This window comes from Monoraphidium neglectum (assembly GCF_000611645.1).
Source record: "Monoraphidium neglectum strain SAG 48.87 unplaced genomic scaffold scaffold01831, whole genome shotgun sequence".
Classification (NCBI taxonomy): domain Eukaryota; kingdom Viridiplantae; phylum Chlorophyta; class Chlorophyceae; order Sphaeropleales; family Selenastraceae; genus Monoraphidium; species Monoraphidium neglectum.
The window spans coordinates 5,024-6,347 of NW_014011797.1; the positions used below are offsets into that span (position 1 = coordinate 5,024).

At 76.3% G+C, this 1,324-nt stretch overlaps 1 protein-coding gene across 1 annotated transcript in view; it reads right to left on the bottom strand.

Annotated features, from left to right (window-relative positions):
• The window catches only part of MNEG_9137 (hypothetical protein), a gene marked incomplete at both ends in the record, with an annotated part of 2,793 nt that extends 1,938 nt beyond the window's left edge, over positions 1–855 (bottom strand). Inside the window, 2 exons of the mRNA XM_014042389.1 lie at positions 7–422; positions 655–855. Coding sequence (XP_013897843.1) covers positions 7–422; positions 655–855 — 617 coding nt within the window. The remainder of the gene's footprint in view (positions 1–6; positions 423–654) is intronic.
• Between the last annotated feature and the right edge of the window lie 469 nt (positions 856–1,324).

Sequence of the window (1,324 nt, forward strand, 5' to 3'; positions counted from 1 at the left end):
CCCCACCACGCCGCATCGCCCCCGTCCCCCTCCTCGTCGCCGCCCCAATCCCCGTCCGACCCCTGCCCGCCGCCGGCGCCGGCGCCGGCGAGCCGCAGCGCCGCGTCGCGCGCGGCCGCGGCGGCCTTGAACGCGGCGTGCGCGGCGGGCGCCCACGAGGGGTCTGCGCACTTGTCAGGGTGCACCAGGGCCGCCAGCCGCCGGTACAGACGGCGCGCCGCGCCCGCGCCGCGCGGGCCGCCTTGGACCTGCTGCTGCTGCTCCTGCTGCTGCTGCTGCTGCTGCTGCTGCTGGGGACCCTCTGAGCCGCCGAGGGGTGCGTCCGCCAAGGACAAGAGCTCCCAGGGGTCTGCGCCGAAGCCGTCGCCGCCGCCTTGGGCGCGCTGCAGGATGGCGCCGAGCAGCCACAGCTGCCGCGCCTCCTGCGAATGGTTGAGTTGGGGTTGTATGCGGGCCGGGTGCGCAGGCGGGTTCAAACCGGCCAGTAGAAGATCACCCAGCGGCTGCCAAACAACGAGACCCTGTGCAGAGAGCTAGGGCTTTGGCCGCGGCGCAGCTTTGCTCATCAGTCATGTCATTAGCCGGGGCAGCCTAACAAAGGAGCCGCAGCGGCGCGGCGCTGGCCGGCGGTCCGAGCCCCTTCGCAGGTCGCACCTTGCTGCTTGGGTCGAGCCGCGCCGCCGCCGCCGCGCGCTCGCAGCACTCGCGCCACTCCCCCTGCTGCAGGCCACGCGACGCCAGCGCCAGCACGCGCGCCAGCAGCGGGCCGCTGCCGCGGGTTGCTGCTGTGTCGGCTGTGGTGTCGGCTGCGGCGGGGCCGCCGCCCGCAGGTGCCCCGTCATTGTCGACGCTCATGCTGCGAGGCGACGCGTCCGCAGCGCTCGCCCCAGCCGCCCCGGCCGCCGCATCCCCGCGCGCAGCCGCCGGCGATGCGTCTCCCTCTGCGCTCTCTCGCCCCTCCTGCCGCCGGCCCCTCAGCTGCTGCAGCCGCGCAGCTACGCCGCCCGGCGACGCGCGCCTGTCATCTTCCGCGGCGCCACATACGCCACCGTCGCCGCCATCGCTGTGCACCTCCGCATCGGCGCCCGCGCGGCCGCAGCCCGCCGCGTCGGCCGCATGCTGAGTCAGCAGCTCCCGCAGCCGCTCCAGGTACGCCTCTGGCGTCTCCAGCGGGGACGCAGCCCGCCCCACCAGCTCCGCACACTCCGCCGCGGGTGCACTCGGCCCTGCCTCCAGGCCCGCGCCGGGCGCCGCCGCCGCGCGCCCTGCCCCCTCGGCAGCCTCGTGAGGCGGCTGCTGCTGTTGCGGCGGCGACGGCTGCTCG